The 22,662-nt window shown below is 34.1% G+C and overlaps 2 protein-coding genes across 4 annotated transcripts in view; one reads left to right on the forward strand and one right to left on the reverse strand.

Moving 5' to 3' along the window:
- The window catches only part of LOC136849679 (uncharacterized), a 201,762-nt gene extending 184,256 nt beyond the window's left edge, over positions 1-17,506 (forward strand). Inside the window, exons 3-5 of one of the 3 annotated variants that reach the window (XM_067123023.1) lie at positions 3,349-3,629; positions 12,583-12,744; positions 13,580-17,506. In XM_067123023.1, coding sequence (XP_066979124.1) covers positions 3,349-3,629; positions 12,583-12,744; positions 13,580-13,891 — 755 coding nt within the window. In that variant the 3' untranslated portion in view covers positions 13,892-17,506. The remainder of the gene's footprint in view (positions 1-3,348; positions 3,630-12,582; positions 12,745-13,579) is intronic. The other 2 variants (XM_067123024.1, XM_067123025.1) reach the window with 2 other exon arrangements.
- LOC136849680 (TBC1 domain family member 2B-like) overlaps positions 1-22,662 on the reverse strand; it is a 546,715-nt gene that overhangs the window by 230,592 nt on the left and 293,461 nt on the right.

The following is a 22,662-nucleotide window of genomic DNA, read 5'->3' on the forward strand; positions in this document are numbered from 1 at the left end:
ATTATTAATTTAATGTGATAATCTGGCTTGTTTTTCAACAGCAGCAGCAGCAGCAGCAGCAGCATGTGTGGGCTTTAAATGCTTTTAAATAAGCATGGGAAGAACGCCACCAACAACGCCAAATAGCGGCAGCCGCTTGAAACTCTTTTTTCTACAAACATCATATGATTCATCGGATCGGATTCCAGTTTGTTGTTTGAGCTCCGACGCAAAATTTACTCACATTTTGTATTGAAATCCGATTATGTCGAGTTCTAGTACAGTCGAGGACCGGGGTTCTACTGTATGTATGTATATATATAAAAATATATAATATATATATATATATATATATATATATATATATATATATATATATATATATATATATATATATATATATATATGTATGTATGTATGTATGTATATATATTTATTCTATTCATTTCTTCTCATCATACTTTTACTTTTTATTCCACTTCTCAACAACAACAACAACAACAATAATAATAATAATAATAATAATAATAATAATAATAAATAGGGCGTGGAAGAATATAATTAATCTTAACTCAGCAGATAGAAAAGAAAAAAAATTTAGGAGACAGAAAATATGTAAAAAGTGTAAGTGGGGAAATTAAAGTCGAAAATAAAGAAATACAGTCTTGGAATGATGGAAGGAAAGATTTTGAAAACTTTATGAATGAAGAAAAATAACATGAACTGGAGGAAGGAATGATGGAAGGAAAGATTTTGAAAACTTTGTGAATGAAGAAAAATAACATGAACTGGAGGAAGAAGACTCCCAGAGAACATAAAAGCTAAAGAGATTAAAAGCAGCCTCCAAAATATGAAAACTGGCAAAGCCTCAAGACCCTCCACAATATCATCAAGAAACTCAACAAAAGCAGCAGAAAAGTCAGTCATTCATTAGCTCACTAGAATATATGAAAAGCTGACACAGAGAGAGAGAGAGAGAGAGAGAGAGAGAGAGAGAGAGAGAGAGAGAGAGAGAGAGAGAGAGAGAGAGAGAGAGAGAGATATGACATGAAGGGTAGGAAAAGAACCTTAAATATTAATAGCTTACAAAGGAAAAGGAGGTGCACTGCAATGATAAAATTACAGAAAAACGAGACTACCGTAAATGCTATGAAAATATTGGAAAGGCTGGGGAAAATGGTTAAGTCAATAAAAGTCAGTTTATCTTCATACCAATGAAATCAACAAGAGATGCAATCTTTATAAGAAAACTACAGGAAAAGTAACATGTAAAGTACTGTAGAGATTATACCATGTATCTGTGGATCTTGAAAAACCAATTGAAAGAATAGATACAAATAATTTAATGGGAATTTACAAAAGCAGTAGGTACCAGAAACTCTCATTTAACTAGATCGGGACTGAAGCAGTGACAAGTGTATAAGAAGAATTTGAGATAAATGATGGTGTTTATTAATTATATATCTATGCTGAGTTCTTTGCCGTTTATTATAGTAATGGACAAAGCTAAAAAGGGTGCAGAAAAAGGGGTCACTGGGGTTTCCTTACACATATGACCAAGTACTAATAGCACAATCTGAAGAAGTGGTGATGGAATAGTTCAAAAAGTGGAAGAGTGGAATACAGAAGAGAGGTTTGAAAATCAAAATATACATGCCAAAAAAGTGGTGATTGGAATGGGAGCAAAGGAAAAAGTAGTCAGGAATGTGGACATGATTTTTGTGAGAAAAGTGTGGGGTTTCACTTTAAGCACTGCATACTTAATGTAAAAGATGGTATCACAAGAGGTGCTCTCTATTACAAAATATGCACAATGTATAGAGATTTTAGATGTATGAAATACATAACAAGGGCAAAGAAGAAAAAGAAGAGAGGAAAGCTGAGAACCCAGTTGCGATTGATGGGCAGATCTTAGAAGAGATAAAGCTTTTCTGTTGCCTTGAGGAAACACTGGATTGTGAGACAAGAATTGAGAGAGCAGCTGTAGCATGGAAAAAATTGAAAGACACAGCTAGTTTACTGCTTCACAAACACTAAATATATCCCCTTAGTACAAAGAGCAAAGGCTTACAATGTGCATATGAGGTATGTGCTAAAGAATGAAGCAGTAACATGGTCACTGACAAGGAAAATAGAGGAAATTTAGAAAAGGGGTGACCACAGAATGGTAAGATTCATGACTGAAGTATGATGTGGGTCATGACTGAAGTATGATGTGGGACAGAGTTATAAATGAGGGATCGGTGGAGAGATGTGGTATCAAGAGGCTGGAAAAAAGGTTGAGATCGCTGGGACATGTGATGAGAAGGGATAAAGAACTGTTGGTAAAAAAAGAAGTATACATCTAAGTAGTAGAATGAAGACTTGCTTGAAGATCCAGAAAATCATTGGGAAAGGGATAGATGAAGACCTAGACCTGATGGGAGTTCAGACAGAAAGAACGAATAAATGTATTATAAGATTTAGACTATGAAACTCACCACTTTGATACTTACAGCCATTCTGCACCAAACATTAAAAAGAGAGTTGGAATGGTTGGGCTGCAAGATAAAAGAGTTCCAGAAAATAAATGTGATGACATACAAGGATAAGGTGAAACTGGGAAAAACCACACTTTTGCACTCAGCAGTAATAGTTAAAGCTTAGAAAACAAGATGGATAATAAGAAGTGGGAATGGATGTTAATTGCTATAAAGTGAGTGCAGCTAGGGGCTGATGGGGCACTGCAAACACCCTTTAGTAATCTGGCAGCTAGTTCCATACAGGCAGAAAGAGAACAGGATAGAAAAGAGTGGAGAGAACTAATTTCAGTAGTTTAACTGACTTAGAAATTTATAAGAATAAAAATAACAAAAGAAAGAATTTGTTACTGGTTAGGTATATAATTAAGAGAATTAAGTTACATTAAAATCATATCGAGATAAGAATGTACTTGCAAAATAGTTAAGAAAAACTGGTATTTGTAACTTTGGCTCTATGCCAGAGTGATCAACAGCAGAAGCAGTCTTTATAATGAGTGCATTAATTAGGTGAAAATCTGTTTAAAATTTTATATAAGATAAAACTTCTGATGTAATGATAATGTGCTTACAAATTTAACAAATGCAGTATTCATGTTACATTATGCACAACAAAGAAGGAGAGATACAGCGGGAGAGAGAAAATGTACAGCATAAAAACCTGAATTTTCCAGATGTTAATCCAACTGTATTGCCAACCATCCACATTTCCTCATTCCATAGAATTCTAAAGGTATCTCAACTACACATAAAATACCTGGAACCTTTGTAAAAGTGTAGAAAAAACTTAGGCTAAAAACCTAAACTTCTTGACTATCACAACCCTATAATTATGTGCTCTTCTTTGCAGGTGAACACAGCATAGCACACAAAACAGACCTGCCCCATCGAGCAGACATTCACGAGGTACACAAGGCACACAAGATAGACCCAGCATCACACAAAACAGAGGTGCACAAATCCAGCATTCACAAGAAAGCAGAAGCTATTCACAGGCGTGGCGATGGTGTGCATAAGGCAACCTCAGGAAGCAGCAGCAGTAGTACAAGTCCTGTACATGACATCAAAAAAGACCTCCACTTGCAGCATGTTACTGAACACAACATTCAGAAGAAACAACATGATGATAAGGTAGGTCCCTTTTTCTGGTTGCACCATTTTCATTTTCCACAGGAAAACTTTACATTGCCTTCAAGATTACTCTTATATTTAGAAACATAGACTTTAGAAGCTAATATGGTAGACAGAAGAAAATTCTTCATTGAACAAATGACCCCTGGCATTCAATGGGAATAAGACTGAAATCCCCAAGGTCCAGTCTCTTTACCATAATAAAAAAATCAGACCCCACCCTGACTACAGTATTACAGTACAGTAAAGCTTATGCAATAACTTGTTTCTGTTTCATGTTCTAAATTAAAAGCTTTAGGCATTGCAGCTGTCTTTTAATACATTACTTAAGTTGTTCCTATTTGTTATTCCAAAAATAAACTTACAAAAATGTAAAAAATAAAAAAAAAACTGTTCCTGTTATTGGCAACAATGGAAACATAAACAATTAACCAGCAAATGACTAAGTCATCAATTGTACATACTATAAGCACGATCTCCTTTTTCCAAGAGCAGTCAGTCTGATACATGATTATATATAAAATGATGTAAGAATCATATTTCCTGAGTTCTATGCAAGGCAAAATATCTGCAAAATGCAAAGTCAAAAGAGTACTAACTATACTGCAATCTATGTTAAATATCATTATCATCCAGCATAACATCTCAATAACATGCAACGTGAATTTTAGTACAGCATGTTAAATTTTTATTGGAATGTCACACTGCATGAAAGACTAGTCTATGTCTTTTCAGAATACTAATAACTGTCTGTTCATTATATACTGTACATAATTAGGAATAGAAACTTTGAATTCTTTAGAAATTCCTTATACATAATATTCTACACAATTTTTTTCAGAATATTATACTTGAAGTTTATTGTTTTGTATTTCTAAAGGAAAAATACATTTTCTTCTAAATACACCTATTAATAAAATATGTTTCATCCACCAAAAAACCATTCACATATTAATAAAAATATTTTTCTAAATAATCCTAACTTTTGTTTCTGTCTCGAAAGATTGTCTTCTGTAAAGTTTTCAAAACAAAAACATTCCAAAAAATATTCACTAAGTCTATCGTTCACTGAACAAAAATTCAGTACACTAATATAATTATGATCCCCCCTCTTATTTTTTTAATATCTTGCAAAAAATAATGGAAATTATTTAATGAATCAAGTTTACAACCAACTGAACCTCATCAAAGTCTATTCAACTTCAAACACATGCTATAATAACAATATCATGCTCATCCATTAGTCAGATACAACAGTCTCTAAAACAGTTGAAGATTGCAAATATAAATTGCTCAAAAACCTTGGATTCTTCTATTTTATAGGAAGAGGAAAATTATACCCAATAACACTGGGTAAAAGATACATCAGTAAACAGACTCAAGTCTGGTAGGGCAAGCAGTAGCAATAAAATAGACCCAGATCTTCTAGGGCAAGGAATAAAGTAAATATAAAATTTTACATTACAAAACCACCACTAGATATGAACACAGTAAATATGCCAAACATACTCTAGGTTGAACCAAATTGGGGATTGAACTTGGATAGTAAATACACTTCAATCTTATTTCCATGACCATATCTGGCTCTCAATTCTTGAAACATTATTATTAATTTTAAATCTATTACTTCGTTGGAAAATGCCCCAGACACAATTACTGTGTCCTTGAGGTCTACCCACGCAAGTCCAGTGAGTATCAAACAGAAATGTATTAAAATGCACTAATTCACTGTACTTCACCAAAGGCAGCTGAAAATTTCATGTCCTGTCAAAATCCATACACACAGCTAACAAGCTCAATAATGCCCAATTTTCCAATTTTAACTTGTTTCTCGCACTATAATAATGACACCTGCATCAACAGGTTTCTTTTCTTAAATTACATTAATCATCTGAAACTAATATATCATGCATAAAAAATTAAATTCATCAAAAAGTGCTTACCTATTTATTACTGTATTGAGTCTGTGAATACCTCATCACTACCAGCCAGAAACCTATTAAAAGAATTATCAAAAAGCCTAATTTTTTCAACCACAGTAAAATAAAAAATTATTATTACTAACAGTAGAATTGGCCAAAACACTGCTTCTGATGGAAGATTTAAGAAAACTTTTGTTTTCATGATGATTCTGATTTGCAATTACAAATTCTTACAACTTCTGTATAAAAAAAACCTATTTACAATGAACCTTTATTTTGTGGATGTATGTGTTTTTTTATATACATAATCAACATTTCCCTCCTGCCCTTTCCACAAATCTATTGCCCCATTAACCCAGGTCAAATGGATAACCCATCTGCACAAATGTACACCTGAGAGTCAGTCTTAAATTATTTATGTTTATTATAAGCCTGGACAATGATGTTTAACTTGAGATTTCAATGATGTCATATGACATCACATAGATTCCATTTCTTGAGATTCTGATGACAGCAAATCACATAAAAGAAGATCTTTTTTATTTACCAGGTGCAAAAATGAATTATATTTCATATTGGGAAGCTGACAGACAAACCTCGACCTTGCTACTACAAAGCAACTGTTGTCTATACTAGACCATAAATGTCATACATATAGTTCAGCCTTAGATACAGCTGTAAAATTCTGGACCCAGTTAATAATGAAGGAATCAGAATATAAACTGGAGCTTTTAATCTTCCCCCAATTCTTTTAAATAAGGCAAAAGTGGTGAACCACTTCTAACTCTTCATTGTGATATTAATAATGTGTATTGCAGGAACAACACAGGCAAGTGATTAACCAAAAAAAACTTTTTGACTGATCAAAGATATATTTATAAATAATCACTCACCACCTTACCTAATTAGAACCAACCGATTGTTTGAGTCAACAATTATAAATATAATATTTTCTCCAATAACAGAAATACGTACCTCCTCCTTGGTTTATGCATTTATCCCAAAACATTAAAATCATGCAACAAACATGTCAGATATAAAGATTCACACTAAACATTATACACTGATGGGTCCTAATTTTCACTATGCATGAGATTTTTAGCCATACCACCAAACATAACATACCAATTTTCCTTGCCTACCACTGCTTCTGCTTTCACTGAAGAATTTACCATTAAAATTATTTATATGCCATCACAGGATTTTTCAGCAACTCAAAAAGTTTTATAGAAACCTTTCATAATCATAAGCCAAAAATACCCTTGCATACAAAATCAAATTTTCAATCCACAAATTATATGGATATGTGTAGAAATATGGTGGGTTGGATTCCTGCCCATGTAAGCACTGAAGGAAATTAAAAAACTAATAAAGCAGAAAAAGCTGCATTTAAAATGATAAAATAACAAAAAGATACTGCTATTAGCAATAACATAACATCTCTAAAGCCCAGTGCAATCAATAAATGGGAGACTATGAAATAATGAACCTGAGAGTAACAAATTAAAATGGATGAACCCCAATGTTGGAATGAGGAACTTATCACATCAAGAAGAAGAATATGCACAAATAATTTTGACTTCTCTGTGAATTAGCCACTCTAATCTGACCCATGGATAATTGATGAATGGCCTACATGAGCTATCTCTTTATGTACAGACTGGAGAGCAACACTAAAAGTTTAACTTCCTTTTGGGAATGCCCATAATATCATCAACAATGAATGTCACGTTATGGAAACAGATCGGTTAAATAATTTTTGTTAGAATCTCCAACATTTTTAATTAACTCAATTATAAAAGTTATATAAAACTGTAATTCATCATTTTCAATTAACACAATTATAAAACTTTTATAAAGCTGTAATTCAATAAATAAAATCTAAACTTCCTTATTAATAAAAACAAATCCTTTGGGCCAGCCCTGTAAGAGCTAAATAAATTACCTCAGTGGTCTGGTTAAATTATTTAATAATAACAATAATCTAGGCAGGTATAGGTTTCTACCAGTATCAGATGGTGTGATTTTTAAGTGTTGTTTGAAAGAAAATGTAGAATCAAAGTGAACACTAAGTAGTCAAATATTCAAAATCACTAAGTAAAGTGTTGCCTGTTCAAAATGAGTAAAGAGGTGGGAGCACAGTATGACATAGGCTAATAAATAGTCTCAGTTTTTCTGAAATTCTACCCTACACTCCACTAACTAAATCACTAACTGATCTGTTCCAGATTACCATTATAGCATTCACCAAAGATTTGAAGTGTAACCCATTACAGTATAAGAGTCCAATTCCTGCTTGTTTTTGTTAAGTAATTTTTTACTTCTCCTCATAAATTCATGATAAACATCAACTTTGCTTGGCTTTATAAAGTTCATATGAAATGCAGTGCAGTACTACGAACTTCACCACATTTTATAAAGATATGCAAGGCATTAGCAAGACAATCTGTTCTAAAGGTTTTACCCCATAACCAGAACATTATAAACATTCCCCGGTGTTTATTTGTGACTTTGCTTACATAGCCTATACACAAAATTATATCAGAACACACAATGCAAAGCTAGTTTGCTAAGTACCCCAACAGCTTCATGCTTGAGCTTGAGTAATTCTTCCTTTCTCTGTCTCCTGAATAACATAAACCTGCTTTTCTTCCAATGGAAAGCTTTTTATCACTTGCAAATACAGTTTTACCAACAATTTTATTACAGCAGCTAGTCTAACTTGAGCATCATTACCATCTTGGTTTCTTAACCTTTAAATGATGCTTCAACACAATCAATTAAACATTTAGAATCTTACATGAAAGTGCTAAGAGTATAAATTCTCCAACTGCCAATTAATACACTTCCCTAACCTTGCTACTGCCACTCATATCTACTGAAAAAAGCCTTTAAAGATGAGTCAACCTTCGCGTTGAACAAGTTCTATAGATTCCCTATTGTGAAAGGGAGTTGAGATGGAGTCAGATTACCACCTTTTCTTGTTTTAGCCTATCACCAAAGCTCAAGCGGATCCTGTTTGGTGTTTTGTTTCTCACACTTACCTACACCAATGACCTTATACCTTTCTTCATATGTTATTAATGATTTATTTACTTACTGAACGGGAAATAACATCATAAACCATGTACAGTTAGAACTGTCATCATACAGAAAACATAGCATTTGGGCTAAAACTAGTCCATACACAATTCAGAGGTCATCTTATGAATGCCAACAGAGTATCTGCTATTATGTTATAAAAGTTTTACCAAGCTAAGAGCAACAGCAAACTCATTCTGAGGTCTCTATCATACCTACACCTCATAATTTTCTAATATCAGTTTCACAAAAATATACTCCTAAGTTTTTGTGAAAACATTTTCTTTAACCATACTTTTCCTGGAATGCATATGTTCTTTTCACCTGGAAATAAAAGGTTTAACAGTCACTTAGAGGAAAAGCACTCGGTGCATCCTGCCATACTACTTTACAATAAGAAAAAATTCTTATCAGTCACCTTTGGAAAATAGAAGCTAATTTGGTACCTTTCAAATCACAAATGTGACTAAATTCACAACCAATAAAAAAGAAGTAATAAGGATAATAATATATAAGGATAAACACATCTATAGTAATAAAAAATTCAATCTAGACTCCCTCACCAAGATAACTTGTTTCTCTTCAAAAATCTTTATCATCATTAACAACCGTCCTATTCTTCTGACAACTGTTTATTAAGAAAAAGTTAATGTATTCCCCATTTCACTGTTTTTCAGAAAATATTCTTTGTTCACTAGTTCTCATACTTTACATACATTTCATATTTAGTAGAGTCTGCATTTTCCTGTAAGAGCACTCATTTCAGATCTTACCAGTTTCTATAATCTTTCCTCTCAATTATCATTTTAGCAATAGATTTTGTTTGCCCTGTACGGGTAACACTGACAGCGTGCCTAACATGGCACACCACAGACAATGCTAAAGCTTTGTTTTTTACTTTTCCTTTGTTCTCCTTTCATAGCAGCTCAACCTCTTAAACTTTCCATTGCTCTAGTGTAACATAGTGGTCTCCATTAACTAATTTAAACAATATAGTCAACAATTTCTCAGTAACTTTCCCACAGTTAGAAATGTGATTCTACTACCATTCTGTCTACCTATTTCCCCTAATTTCCTTTTTGCTTAGTTTACAGTAGCTACACTATTTCTGCTTATATGGAAAAGTAACTTACAACTTCAACAATGGATTTATTTATCATCCACTGTAAGTAAAGTCATGTTACATAAGAATGCAGTACTAACAACAAATCTGCATGTATAAGTAAAATGAACATCAACATATGCTAGCTGAAAAACAATATCTGGGTAACTTGGTAAAATGATTTCAGAAGCCTTGTGTTAATGCCAAATAGGGCAAACATACTAAAGATTCATTATCATCAAAATAGAAAAAGACAGAATACTTACTTAAGAGGTAGAACAGACAGACAAAAATCATGTCATATTGTTCACAGTGGGAAGAAAAAAACTGTACTCTTTTTTTCCTTCCTTTTCAAATTCTACAGGGGTTCTAAATCAAATTCAACCAAAGATATGTACCATCAAGAAATGTGACTTCAACTAAGAAAATATACACACAAATCAAGAGAGGGTGATACACATATGAGCAAGCAACCTTCACCTCTACATATCAGGCATGTTGTAAAAGACATGCCTCTAAAATAAGTTGATTTTAAACAGGTCTAGAAATATGTTGAAAAGAACTTTTTTTCATTACAATTTCGCATTTGAAAGAAGATAAAAATATGTAAAGAGAGTCCTGTAATCAATTACTCTGTGCTTTAACATATATTTTGTAGATGTGTACTTATCATAATTCTATTTCCACGCTTCATACTTACACTACAGTCAGAAATAATAGTAGTTCTGAATTCATGGGTGAGTTGAACAAATTGATTTATTGACATTACCTGAACTTATTGATGCACTTGTTTTATATTGGTTGTCTTGGGGAAAAAAGCTTAGACTAACCTTGAATTTCTGGGTGACAAAGGAAAGGGCACCAAGGAATACTGTATTAGTAAATCTTCCTGAAGCAAGGAAATGTTTATGAAAGAAAATGTGAGAAACTCATTTTCACAGCAATAAAAATTTCTAATGCCCCATAATCCTATGAAACATTTCCTCAAGATGACTTTGATACAATATTAGGAAATAACTATGTAATGTGGAATCAAAGAGATTATATGACAAAAAGTCATGAAATCACCTCTAAAGCCTAACTTAGACAACTTACTCCACCCAGGATTAGGGAAGACAAAGCATTATCACCACCCAACCTTTAAAGCAATGTTTCCATTGAAAAGACAAGAAAAACCATAAAGCATCAATACTTTTACAAAATCTTGTGTCAAGTGGTTCAACCTAACCAAGCATACTGCCACAAACATCCCTCACAATCAACTATTCCACCACTTTTCACAATACTTCACTGACATTCACTTTTGCCTATTAGCCTGTTCACTTTCTGTGGTACAGATGTTTCCAATCAACAGAACTTAAAAAGGAACAAGGACATAATTAACTTAAGGTAACTTTAAGTATTTACATCTTTTCCACAATCATTATTACTGCCTGAGAGAAAATTCATGAACAATCTTTGTCTTTTAGGCTAATTTCAGTCAAAGTCTTGTCATTTTAGTATAGTATTATAAAAAATTTAACTAAAAAATTTAATGGCAATCTACTCAACTGAATCTTTGGTCAAATTTTAAGCACAGCACTTTTTAATACTCTTAATCAGCATTAGCAGAGCATTAAACAAATACAACTTGTATCTCCACATGCAAAATGTGCAATAACAGGATGTGGCCATTTCTGAATAACACAATTTCATCTACTCCAAGACCACAACTTTGGACAAGATATGAATGGATGTAACTATGAGCTTCTTCGCTCTGATTTCATATTGACTGGAAATTCCTTCAAGCTTTCTGAACTGTACAAAAACAACATTAAATAATTTTAATTGGTTCTATTTTATGAATACTTTCAACTGCCTGTAAATTATATAAATAAATCTAACTATTTAACAATCAAACCTCTTAACCCTTTGAGATTCTAATGACTTCAAATGACTTCATGAAAAAAAATTAACCATTTCTATTTTGACATCAAGTAGCACTGGAGTGTTTGTGGACGGTTGACCTCTATCTCCTATGAATTTAGAATCTAATACAAAATCATAAAAATATTTTGCATATAAAATTTCATAACATTCTTGCCTAAAAAATCACAAACAATTTTTGTCTATTTTTACTTACATTTTCTTATATACTACAAATAACATAACTAGCAATACGTGTTTCATGGGAAAGGAAATTTACCCTATATTTTAAGGCCCAAAAAGAATGCTAAATCTCTATTATATCTCTTTAATCTACAAAACATAAGAACTTCTGTTCTTGGCTGACTTCCATACATCATTTTCACTATATAATTTAACTTTTAATTTTCAAAGCTACTACTAAAATGTACAATTATTTGGCTTCAAAATGAGACCCAAGCCAGCATTTTATCATGAAAAAGAAATTTAAAACAAATGATAAAAGGAAACTATTTCTAATAAACACATTATGGAATGTTTCTTTTGCCACATATCAGTTTTGACCTCCCAAAAATCTCAGAGGGTTAGCAAATACATGTCTGGTTTCATTGATGCATCATAAATTTGGAAATCCTCTTAGTTGAATCATTTACCAATTCGGTTTAATAAAAATAATAAGTCGCACAAAAATTAATAATTAAGAATATTATCACCAACATGACTTAACTTTAATTAAATCTTAAAACCTATGAAAACACACAACTAATTTTAAGAAAACACACAAGACTTTTTGAACATCATTCTTATCTTTACCAAACATTACCAAAGCATTGAACAGCAGAAAAACCAAATGAAATGCATCTTGAAAGAATTACATTAGCTTTCATGCTTTTGATGTTAAAAACAGCATCGTCTGATAACCTAATTCAAAATCCTCCTATAGCAGCAGCAGAAAGCCGAAGTAACAGGGAGTCATCTTATTACTAACCGGATGCCTAGTGGAGAGGATGTACCCTCTCACATCCTCACCAACCGAACGCCTCAGGTCTCTGCTAACCTCAACTCTAGCACACAGGCAACCAGCCAGACCAAAAATAACACCAAGGTAGAGGAAGCATTTCAGGCCTATCATGTGCTGTTACAGTGCCAGTCGTGTTGCTATTCTGTTTGTGGTGCCTTCCTCAAATGATCTTATTTTTGTTTACAGTGTTTCCTCACTTGCTTCATATCGCCTAATTTGGGTGTGTTCGTGTGAGCGGCATCTGTCCTTGGATGGGTAAAATTTATGGCATTACTCAAAAATTTTCTGTCAACATCACCTACACGATGTTTATTTCCCCAGCAACAGCCCTAAATATCACTCATCTGTAGGACCTAGACCGGTTGCCTGAATGCAATCTCTTCCAGATGTTCTTTTTTCCAAACATGTATTTTTTGTGCTTTCTTTCTGCGTGAACAGTACAGATTTTTTTTCTGTGCTTTTGGAGTTTTTTGTATATTTCTTGTGTATTAGTTAATGCTGAAGCAGATGTCACTTTCCTGGTTTTTATTAGTCTCTTGAACTTACAGTGAAATATTCTGCCAATCTAGTTAAAAAAAAAAAAAGGATAATTTTTATAAAGGGCAATCTGTTATAAAAATCAACTTGTAAAGTGACATATGTTTACCTGTAAAAGACTTACTGTATTTTCAGCTGTCTTGGTTTGAACCTATCATAGACAACTCTTATCTTCAACTTCATAAATGTATTGTAAGATGCATAAGAATTGACATAATAATCAGGGAGGATCTTTTAGTCAAGTTTCACTCAACAGTTCATCAAAGTTTTGTGTAGAAGTATGTATTATCAAAACATTTTCCTATCTCAATGTTGTAGAAAAATATGTGGTTCAGGCCAATATTAACTGTAATTTCTAATGGATAACATTTATCTTGTGCAGGATGGCATTCCAATGGAGTCCGAGAGGTTAATCCACGTTACTCCCAGACCCCCAAAGGTGCACAAGGTCAATAAGCCACACCACAAGCCAACCCCAACCACTGCCCTCAAAACAAACACTTCAACTGTACATCAAAGACCTGCCTCTAAAGCCAAAGCTCACAAGCCCCCAAAGAAGTACAGCCCAAAGAAGCATGGATGGAAGAAATCAGCGCGCAAGGAGAAGGGAAAGGACAAGGCTAAGGAGAAGAGGGAAAGGCGTGAAAAACGAAACAAGGCTCTCCATCATGCTGTCATTGCCAAGAATCTGTGAGCTGGAGTTCTTAACAACTGATAACATCAAGGGAACATAAAATAAGAATAGCTCATAATCATGTTGAGCATAGGACTGATATAAAAAAAAAATGCATCCCAAGTGAAATAAACACTCTTGTTCAATAACAATTCAACTAATAAAAAACAAGCATATTACCATTCCATGAAACAAACTATAATGATCCCTTACCATTATAAAACAATCAGAATGATTAGTTGGGATAACCATGACACTACCAGACATTAAACACTGACATCATCTCACTATGTTACTGGATTAAACATACATCAAAAATTCCCAGTCCATGTAGATAGGAGAAACTGTACCAGGAAATCATGTACCTAAAGACAAGCCAACAAAGAAAGCACAACTGATACTTGGTAACGCTTTTCTTGACAAAAGTGAGGATATAATATAGTTGTTAAATAAGATGAAAGTATATCAACATTATATTCATGCTGAGGGGATTTGGATGTACCTCCTTTAGAGGCAATATGTATATACAGTATCTTTAGAATCAAACCCTATCATCTTAAGATATCACTTTTCCAACAATGAACAGCAAAGGGTTGTAAGTTGCTCTTGAAGAACAGTTTCAAATTACTGTTCTGTGACATTCAATAAGTGCTACAATATAACTGCAGTAAGTATAATGTACTTCCAAAAATGAAAAATAAATTTCAGTCTACAATAATAATAAACTTTTTTATATTCTAGATTTGAAAATAAATGTTATGTATAAATGCCATTCTTATTTTAATACCAATAGGTGCAACCCTTTGATGTTCTATTTTAAATCCTTAACACCCAAGACATCAGTAAAAAGCCACATACACTACTTAGTAAGAAAAAAAGGCCATGCCAACAAATGATGCACAAACCTTAGGTTGTCTTTCACATTATACAAAGAAAAAACTAAATGTAAGATCAGCATACAAACAAATTGCTTGATTTTGTATGCCTAGGAAAATCTATTACAAAATCTGTCATATAGTATTCTCTTAATTATCAGCAATAGCCACAACTTACTAACACATGGAAACCATAAACAAGAGGAATATCGTGATTGCATTCAAGAACTGATTTCTAACCAAGTGATATGAGAAAAATAAATAATACTTCTACGAGGGCGTACCTGTGAATCATAATTTATTTCATGTTCTCAATGGAAGGATCACTGGTTTGTAATGCTTTAGAGACTTTGAACAGAACTCAACAGTTTTCAAATCAGGGCATCAACACAACTGTTGTTAACTGAATATTGCCTCATCATATGAGACATTCCTTTAAGTTTAAATTTTATGTGCATCAATTGCTGGTACTACATGACAGTATAATGTATATATATATACAACAAATTTTAATACACTGTGTAAACAATGACTTAGTTTGAGAATATCAATGTTAACAGATAAATATACTAAAGCAGATCTCAAGATTAAGAGCGGCTCTGGCACAACACTCCAAATAATCTATTCCGTAGGTATGACATAACTAGTAATGTCCCTTATGGTCCATGAAATCCAGTGACTAAATTATAACTAATTGTGTAAACTTATATCACCATCAGATAACTCATACTTTACATAAGCCAGCTATTAACACACCCTCACCTAATTTTGTTTCTTTGCTATTACTTAAAAAATCATATTTCAAGCTGGCCAGTTTCTACAATTTAGGTAACTTGAACAATTTCTACTTCATTTATACAACAAATTAACCTTCATCTGCAGAAGAACTCATGTGATCATATTTATTGTACGTACTGATTTAGTCTTCATTTGTACTTGAGAAAATCTAAAACAAATGAATAAATTACACTACACAAATAATATTCATGCTGTGTACATTGCTGTGTTCTTTGTAAAGCTGACTTCACTTGCAGTCAAAATGCGAGACATTTCTGTATGCATGATACCTTAAACCTTAATACATATTCTCTTCAATCAAGAGGAAAAAAAAAACATTCCAAAGTGTGATGACACAATCATACAGGTTGTGATGTCAGTCAGTTTATTCCAGTGACCTTTAAATATATATTTTTTTTTCTTTACAGATACTCTGTTGTGACTTGTATAAGGTTTTACATTAGAAATTTTATTTCCTTTAATTTTATAGGCATTCTATCAGAAATTCAAACAATAAAACAAGACACCTGTCCACAAAACCAGCTTGACAAACCCCATCCAAACCTTGACAAGCAACAACAAGCATGTTGATCACATCACTTGATTACCAAAATATCTGTGCAGGAAATGTAGAAAGATATAAAATTACTAAAAACAATCAAGAGACCCATCTATCATTTTTTTGATGCCCTAACACCTCAATTTAATTTTATATATTTACCACTGACAAGTTTATTACCACTTTTTCAAGTCCTGACAAATGAATTTTGAGTCTGTCAAGTGCAATGCTTCAGTCTACTTTCTGTGCAGTTCTTAGCCAACTGCCCATTGTGTCAAACTCTAATTACATGTAATGTATACATACAATACTCCAGATGCTTTTAACTATCATTCTTACTGATCAAGGTTGCAAACACATGAGGAGGAAATGATATTCTTATTTAAATTTTCCTAAATATAATACACAGAGTGAAAAAATGAATAAAAAGTATGCAAGAATATCCATGTGTCAAAACTCATTCATCTTCATTAAAAAAAATCCTGAATAAAAAAGGATTGTATAGTTCCTAAGAAAGGCTATTGCAGTATTTATTCTCTATACTTTGCTCTCTTTCCCTCTCGTTTAAAAACCAAACCAATATGTAAGAATGATGGTTACAAGGTTTCTTTTTGTGCTACTCTTGTCTGCATAGATACAGAATGTGTTTGATAGAATACAAACATTATGTCAAAGTGATGTTCATATTTACCCTCATAAACTAGACTGCACAAAAGCCTAATTTTGTCTGATGGTTAATAGTTATTACTGTATTCCTCAAGAGGATTAAAAAGTTGTGATAACAACAAGTTCCGTAATGAGTTCCATCACAGGTGTCTACTAAAATCTTGCAAAGAAAAATATACTAAGACAGAATCCGTGAGTTCTACGTCTTTCCCTATATACATTAAACCTTTCTGATTAAAGCATATGCTGAAAACAGACTGAAACCTTTTATAATATAGGCTTATGTCTTCCTCTGAAACTGATAATGAGGGAATTTCAGAACTGCTCTATGTATTCTATAATTCACTATTTATTAAAATATAAGAAGAATAGTGTTATAATAACAGAGCAAAACAAACTTGCACAGAAGATAAGCACAAAGATTTTCCTCCATACATTTGTTTTACATAGCCTGAAATAATATGGCACGGCCTTAGGTTTTCAGCTAACTGCATTCATACATATCCTATTATAATTAAAAAATCATAGATATTTGCAAGGTTTTATTTGACATGGTGAAGGGACCTTTTATAGTAAGCAACTGTTAGACTTGTATAAAGTGGCTCTGGTTGGTTTAATAGTAAACACTTGCTTTATCTCCATGCATTCTGTAGAAACCAGTGTTTTAAGTGCTCCAAACATGTTCTTGACATATGTGACTAAAAAGATCATTTATATTTAATTAATAAATATCGATATGTCAGAAACAGGAGCAATAAAGTGTCTTTCATTTTCATAATTTAATTTGCATTTTAAAGAAACCTATCTACAGGTACTTGAAATGGTGGCACAGGTACCAGATTCTCATACCAGTAGCAATACTCTAATAGGAAATGAACTGAAAAATTATATTTTCATTTTAAAGGTAACATGAAAGGTCAAATAAAAAAAGAAGCTGAAAGGTTCATTGAAACTTCGAAGAGAAGAACTAACCGAAAAAGAAGTCATGGAACAAGGCCCTTTCATTAAGATAGCAGTCTACGGACCCAACATGGTGAAAGAGTTCAAAGTTCAATTTGCTAACATTTAAAACTTAACTGGTGAAGAACCAGAATTTTTCCTAAAATAGAAACAAGAACAAGAAAAGGGCTTTCCTCTTACCATATGAAAGGAAGAGTTTCCTTTACGATGAGAAAGTACAGCAATTTATCACAATTTAAGGTGCAAGAGTAGTAGTAAAAGGTAACACAGCTGCTGCCAATCAAAATTTATTAGGAGGAGGACATATGCTTCAGTCACTAAAGTTAAGGCTTCAGCAATATTAAAGAGCTCTATGCTCAGAGGCCAGTACCGCATCAGCAATTACCCCATAGATGGGTGACATAGAAAGCTAATATGCTGGCCCCTGGGAGCTTTCAAAGAGCTACAGATGGCATATGTACAGATACAGGAGAAAGATAAACAAAGGTAGATGTTATAAAAATGAAAGAGGTCAAACACCTATGAGAGTAACAAACAGGAGACACAACCACAGCCTGAAATGACTGAATATGTTAAAATGGCAAAGCAAACAAAATATTCTATGGAGAAAAATGTCTGTTGCAACAATTATGTGGTAAAAATCAATTCTTCTTTAGCAGCAAAGTTCACGTTTTTGGAAATACATACTTTAAAAATAATTTGCTTCATAAATTTCAATACTGTATCTTACATCACTTGTGCATATTGCTTGCTCTGCATATATTAATTGAGAAATGGAGTTATTCTTTAGGGTATGTCTTCTTACAGTAAATATCCAGCCACAAAGGAAAACCATCAACTCATTTTGTCAGCAAACATCATTCCTAAGTATCAGCAAGGTAAAACTATGTAAGCATCCAAACAATGGGGATGGGAGGAGGGCATCCCCTGTAGAATAAACTTTTTTGTGTTTATGGAACATCTAATGCTTTAAAAAATATAAATTTTTGCATGTGTTCACACATAATCAGTATCTTATTTTACTTACAAAATCGCAAGTATGTGGTAGGTCTTATAAGACCTCATAAGAAGGCTGCCTGATTTGAGATTTGAAAAAGTTGGTTATAGGAATTCAAAAAACTTCAATCTTTAAAGATCTATAGCATCATCCACGGTCCAACCACATACAAATTGCTTGTCCAACATGGTAAAATATCAGCATAATGAAGAGGAATGAGGAACAATTCCAATTTACAAAGAGCAAAAGAAAGTTGTGGACTTAGCTACTAGCTATAGTATTAGGATCTTTAACAAACCAAGACCTATTGTGTCTGAAGTTCCCCAGTACAGTGTTCTTGGTACACTTATTTTTACTGTAGTGTATAAAAGTGACATGGTTGTTGGGCTGGAATGCAAGATTGTTCAGTATGCCAGTGATGCAACACTTGTGGGTATAGTAATCTCCACTTCAGAGAAATGAAGCTGCCCTTAGTCTCAACTGTGACATGGAGCGGGTTAGTGAATGGTGTAGTCGTTGGGGTTTGAGGCTGAACTCCAATAAAACAAAAATACCGTTGATTAGCAGATCTCGAAAAGATTTTCCAACCCATCTTTCCCGCCAGGTGGATAGGACCCTGCTGAGTGAGTATGATGCTTTAACAATTCTAGGTGTAACTTTTGGCTTACATCTGTGGGTCTGCATCACCTTTCTGGGACCTTGCCACCATTCCCATGCAAGAACATGCAGGGGGTGAGGCTGTGCCTGTGTGCTGGATCTTCACTCTCTCGTAAAGTGGGGCCTGGGTCCGTAGACCAGGGAACCTTATCGGTGTCACAGGAGTCCGTAAGACTCAGTGCAGCGGCAGAAGAACCTTACCTGCCCTGGGAATTGATTTCCCGAGATGATATTGGTGACGCAGGGGTCTAATGGAGCCCTGTGCACCTCTGGAGACACAGGTGTCCATGGAGAACCATGGAGAACGGTGGAAGGTTCTCCATCGGCCCGGGAAAGTGACTCCCGGTGACCGGTGTCCACAGAGACCCATGCCTCTCCTGCTACCGTTGCACGGGGGTCCAAAGAGCCCCATATAACGGTCCCCATGTCCGTAGACAGGGGATAGCAATTGATGGATCCCTTTGCCTCTTCCAAAGCCTCAAGATTGTTCCATGGGTGTTGGGAGATGTTTCTACCAACGACCATGGAAGTGGAACGATGGAACAGCACACTGACAGTTTCTGTTGTGTTGATATATTGTTGGGAGGTTCCAAAGATTGGAAAATTTTAAGTAATGTCTGGGTGTAAGAGCCATGCTGTGCACTCTCTCTCTACTGATGTAGAAACCCACGTACCTGGGGTGACGCAGGTCTCCTTGGAAGATCTCGAGCAGAGGTAGGCTCTATACCAGCCCACAGAGTGATTCCATGGCAGTACAGGTACACAATCCTTTATCCAAAATTCTAAAAACCGAAAAGCTCTAAAAACCGAAAACGTTTTGTGGATAGTAGAGCGTCAATTCATAAGGTTGGTGGTTGATGTGCTAACGGCTGGCCTGAGTCATCTGGGTGTGTGCTGCTACTCAAATTATTTTTCTTACCAAATCCCAAGAATTGACCTTAGAAAATCCCAAGATTAACACAAAAAATCCCAAGATAATAAATAATTGTACCTGCCAAGCCTTAGAGTCCTAAATAATCCCTTTAACCAATGAGTATTAGTACATATGCACACACTGTTATGTCTGTTCATAATGTTTTAAAAATGTGTATTACAAGTAATACATCTTTGGAAGACAAACATAAATTTTGTTGTCAGTCACATGGACTATAAACAGTGTGCCAGCAAGTTAAACAGAAATGGATTAACATTCCTTGAGATTAAACTGCTAATTTGAGTCTCGTTAACCAGTAAGTATTAGCACATATGCATACACTGTGTGTTTATCATGTTTTAAAAAATGTGTAGTAAAAGTAATACATCTTTGGAAGATAAAAAACAAACATATAAATTTTGTTGCTGTCAGTCACATGGACTATAAAGGGTGTGCCAGCAGGTAAGTAGAAATGGATTAACATTCCTCAAGAAATTAAAGAGATGAACTTTGTTTTGAAGGTATGTCAATGCAGCGTTATTAAATATCTTCTGAAGCAAAAAAAAAAATTCTTTTGTTGCTGAAGAATCACTGAACCAACAATTTTGCACTCAAAGTAATGCGAAGGAACTCATTCTATTCTTCATGTAATCAGTAAAATATATACACTATTAAAAACTATGTACCGTATTCAGACACACGCACTTACGTCACATACCATCAGCTTTACGTGAGCAAAACGTTCTTTCTCAGGCAGAAAACAGCTAAAACCTGACTGGCAGGCTGGTTGCCATGGAGACCTGTTAGCCAATGAGTGTATGGCACTAAGTTTGAAAGTTGCCAGATTGTGATCATTTGACTGCTGATGGCAATAATTACAGTACTCAATAATTTGCTTTATACAATTATTTCTTCATGGAAACAAGAATTTAATAATAATTTTAACTTTAATATAGTGGTATGAAAAATCCTACACAGTGACATGCCCTATCTTGTTGGGTAGCCCTACACAGACATGCTGGCTGTGTAGGGCTACCAAGTCAGCTGTTATAAACAGCTCAGCTGTTATAAACAGCTCAGCTGTTATAAACAGCTCAGCAGTGCTAGTAGTGAAACAATAGCAACTCGGCCCTTACAGTGAGTCAACACGCATTTGCTCTACATCCCTACTTTTCTTGTTTTTTTATTTTTGACTTTGAAAATGTTGAAAAGAACTGCAGACATCACTATTGGTAATGTTGAGAAGAAGAAGAAAAAGAGGAAGGGTTTTTCATTATCAATAATGCAGAAAGTGGAGTTCCTGCAGAAACTTAATCATGGTGTGTCTGTGTGGCGTTTAACGGAAGAATATGGTGTCGGCACTACCATCATGTATAATTTAAAGAAACAGAAAAACAAGTTGCTGATGCTTTATACTGAATGACCATAAATTAATGAAAAATAGGAAAACACTGCATAGGAAAAAAATGAAGATCCTGATAGCATGCTGATTGAATGGATTCAACAGCAAAGAAGGGAGTGGGTGCCACTGAACAGTACAATGGTCATAAAGCAAGCTAAAATATATCATGAAGAACTAAACACTGAAGGCAAGCATCATTATTCAAAAGGTTGGCTACACAAATTTAAAAAGTGCCATGGTGTAAAATATCTGAAAATCTGCAGTGAAAAAGTTTCTGCTTATCATGAAGCAGCTGAAAATTTCATTGAAGAATTTGCCAAGATAATAGCTGATGAAAATCTTAGTCCTGAACAAATTTACAATGCTGATAAAACAGCTTTGTTCTAGCATCATGTTCCTAGAAAAATATTTACGACAGCAGATGGAATAGCACCAACAGGATTTAAGGATGCTAAGGTCAGGCTAACTGTTCTTGCTTGTGCCAGTGCAGCAGGCACACACAAGGTAAAGTTGGCAGTAAATGGAAAAAGCCTACAATCCGAGATGTCTCACAGGTGTGCGTAGTTTATCAGTGTATTATTATGCAAACAAGAAAGCATGGGTAAGCCGAGAAATCTTTTCTCACTGGTTCAATAATCATTTTGTACCAGCAGCACGAGCTCGTAGCAGGCAGGCTGGGCTGGAGGAAAACTTTAAAATTTATTTGTTCTTAGACAACTGTTCTACACATCCCCCAGCCAAATTTTCAGGAAAAATGATACAGTATTTTCACAATAAAATTAAGTTTCATATATACTTACCTAGTAATTACACAGCTAAGGTTTCTACTCATGTGGCAGCCTTTTTTAAAAATTCATGGTAGCGCTTCTATTGGTTTTTGTATAGGTGACAGGCTCCACTCACTATAAGAGCACTCAGTGAAACAACTGGTCGGTTAGTTCAATTGTGTTTGTACCCTTATGTCCATAAGAAAGGAGGAGGGTGGG

The sequence above is a fragment of the Macrobrachium rosenbergii genome, chromosome 21 (genome assembly GCF_040412425.1).
Source record: "Macrobrachium rosenbergii isolate ZJJX-2024 chromosome 21, ASM4041242v1, whole genome shotgun sequence".
NCBI classification, from domain to species: domain Eukaryota; kingdom Metazoa; phylum Arthropoda; class Malacostraca; order Decapoda; family Palaemonidae; genus Macrobrachium; species Macrobrachium rosenbergii.